Consider the following 3,115-nt stretch of genomic DNA (forward strand, 5'->3'; position numbering starts at 1 on the left):
CCTATACACCCATCACCCCTCACTGTCACTCATCCTGCAACATCACATACATCACTTTTCTCATCAACTCATGTTGCACAAGCACAGCCCACCGTCTGATATATCCATGTCTCCTACTCTCCATCCTCCCTTACCTACCATCTCCCCTGTCTCCTAATGCTATCATTCCTTATCTGCTCCCCTGTCTCCTATTCCTATCCTTCCTTATCTAGGATCTACCTCTGTCTCCTAATCCTATCCTTCCTTAGCTAGGATCTACCTCTGTCTCCTAATCCTATCCTTCCCTATCAACTATCCCTGTCTCCTTACCTCCTAAACCATGTCTTTCTATTCCTGTGCTTGCGGGACAAATGTTTATTTCTAAAAATGAGTGTGACCCGAATGAGATTCACACTGGTTCACCAAACGCTGGAATTTCACTTGGAAACCAACCTGCAAACATTCAGGCCCTTTGAGACCTGAGATCTGTTTGAGGAGATTCCATATTTGATTCCTCTGTGTGTTAAATAAATTCAAGAAATTAAGTAAATATTGATTGGTAAAGAGCTGTCAGTTAAACGCGTTATTAACGGCGTTAACGCAAACCAAATTTAACGGCGTTAATTTTTTTTATCGCGCGATTAATGCAATTATTATTTTTTTTTTTTCTTTGGCTAAAAACAAAGAAGCAGTAGCCTGACTGCTATGTTCAAATGACATTTGTTCAAAGCAGTCGTTTAATTGCACTATAGGCTCTTTTTTTGTATCGTCCTGTTTTGATCAGTGTATATGCCAATGTTGTTATCAATAAAAAATCATTTGAACAAGGCAAGCCGATGCACTTCACCATGTTGATAAGAGAATTAAAATGAGAAGAATTATGGGACAAAAAAATCAAGGGATATTTAGCATAGAAAAATAATTTGCGATTAATCGCGATTAATTAGAGTTAACTATGACATTAATGCGATTAATCACGATTAAATATTTTAATCGCTTGACAGCTCTAGTAAATAGTGATAATCTAAATTATTTCAATACCTCTCGAATGACCACACGACTCAAAGAAAAACCACTCCTACACAACAACAAACCCAATTCGCAGAGAATACCTCCACAAAATACAAAAATCCCCAAACGATTAGTGGCACGCAAATTCCCCATAAAGGTCCCCTTTAGTTGGTCTCCCGGCTGCCTGGTCATCCAGTGGTGTTTCATCACATCATGATGCGCGAGCCAGAGGTGTAACACGACTCTCTCCAGATGTTGCTCTGGCCCTGGTTACCAGGCTTCCTCTTGCACTGGTGGCAGCGGCGGTGCTGGTCGCCCTGATCCAACAGGAGGGTCCCCCCGGACCTGCGCCACAAGACACCAGAAACATGTGGGGATGAGGGCGTTGGGAACCACACACTTCACTCGTGGCAAAGAGCAATGGGTTCCATCTCAACAAAGACTGTTCAAATAGCCTTTTGGGTTGATGAAGGGTTTTTCCCCTGAAAGAGCTTAGGATATTTGAGTAGCTTAAAGGGGTGATATCATGCCACCAGGTGTGAGTGTAATTGGCCATTACAAGCCGAAAATCGTCCTTTTCCTGTGCCTTAGTGACATCACAATTGAGCCAATATCCATCATACTGTAGGACAGTGATGTCACTAAGACACAGGAAAAGGCAGATTTTCAGACGGCTTGTAATGGCTAATCACACTCACACCTGGTAGCTTGATACAGCCCTATTAAGGATCGAAGGTTGATCCGTGAAGCCAGGGCCGGAGTGGGACCCTTTTTCAGCCCTTTGGTTTCAGGCCCGTACCGGCCCCCTGCGCAGAAGTCTTGAGTTGGGGGGGGGACCTTTGCTCATCGCGTTAGCTAAAACAACGGCAAGTGGGCACTGGGCGCAGTTTGAGGCTCCTACCACTAGAGGGTGCCCCCGCACCGCGGCCCAAAACAAATAAATAAATAAAAATAATAATAATTGAACAGCGGCCCTCGCGGCCCAAAAGTCACGCCGGCCCACCCCGGTCCTCCCGATTAGCCACAGCGGGCCTGCGTGAAACACTTTGAGACTCTAGATGTGATGAAGGGTTATTAATGAGACTGGATCGACTTGTTGTCGACATTTAGTCGAACAGGAGGGCTATTGTGATTGGCTCCTCCACCCACCTGCGGAAGCTCTTCTCCTCCTCCTCCCGGCGTAGCTTCAGCCGGGCGCTGTCCCTCCAGGTGTCCTCCAGCGATGCACGCATGTCCTTGGAGGCCTCGAAGCATCTGAGACGGTCCAGAATCAACCTGAGGAGAGTTAAGAGTAGATTGTGTCTACATTTTTGTCGCAATCTCAAAGATCGAAAACGTTTTTCATGTTAATCAATGAATCAGGTTACACAATGGTGGTTACGTGTGTTGCCCACTGATGAAAGCCATTGCATTCAAAAGATTATGAATCTCCTGAATATGAGTTAGTGACTCGTTTCCATCAACCAGCAGTGGTTGTTCCTCCAGGGATGGCAGGCGGAGCTCCTGCAACAGATTGCTCTTCAACTAGCTCCCCTTCCAGCTCCCCTCTGCTCCACTCTCATTTCATCAGCCCGTACACTTCTCGTCTCACCTCCACCTCCCTTTCACCTCCCCTCTCTTCACCACACCTCCCCTTTCACTACTCTTCTACCTCTACTCCCCTATCAACTCTCCTCCCCGTCCCCTCCCCGCCACTATCACCTCCACCATCACCTCCACTATCACCTCCACCATCACCTCCACCATCACCTCCACCATCACCTCCACCATCACCTCCACCATCACCTCCACTATCACCTCCACCATCACCTCCACTATCACCTCCACCATCACCTCCACTATCACCTCCACCATCACCTCCACCATCACCTCCACTATCACCTCCACTATCACCTCCACTATCACCTCCACCATCACCTCCACTATCACCTCCACCATCACCTCCACTATCACCTCCACTATCACCGCCACCATCACCTCCACCATCACCTCCACCGTCACCTCCACCGTCACATCCACCGTCACCTCCACCGTCACCTCCACTATCACATCCACTATCACCTCCACTCACCTCCACTCACATCCACTATCACCTCCACTATCACCTCCACCATCACCTCCACCA

At 47.4% G+C, this 3,115-nt stretch overlaps 1 protein-coding gene across 2 annotated transcripts in view; it reads right to left on the reverse strand.

Moving 5' to 3' along the window:
• Nucleotides 1-867: 867 nt before the first annotated feature.
• The window catches only part of LOC115558501 (coiled-coil domain-containing protein 81-like), a 19,174-nt gene continuing 16,926 nt past the window's right edge, over nucleotides 868-3,115 (reverse strand). For both annotated transcript variants that reach the window (XM_030376686.1, XM_030376685.1), the window contains 2 exons: nucleotides 2,140-2,265; nucleotides 868-1,335 (listed from right to left, as the gene is read on the reverse strand). In XM_030376686.1, the coding sequence (XP_030232546.1) occupies nucleotides 1,197-1,335; nucleotides 2,140-2,265 (265 nt within the window). In that variant the 3' untranslated portion in view covers nucleotides 868-1,196. The remainder of the gene's footprint in view (nucleotides 1,336-2,139; nucleotides 2,266-3,115) is intronic.

The sequence above is a fragment of the Gadus morhua genome, chromosome 14 (genome assembly GCF_902167405.1).
Source record: "Gadus morhua chromosome 14, gadMor3.0, whole genome shotgun sequence".
NCBI classification, from domain to species: Eukaryota; Metazoa; Chordata; class Actinopteri; order Gadiformes; family Gadidae; genus Gadus; species Gadus morhua.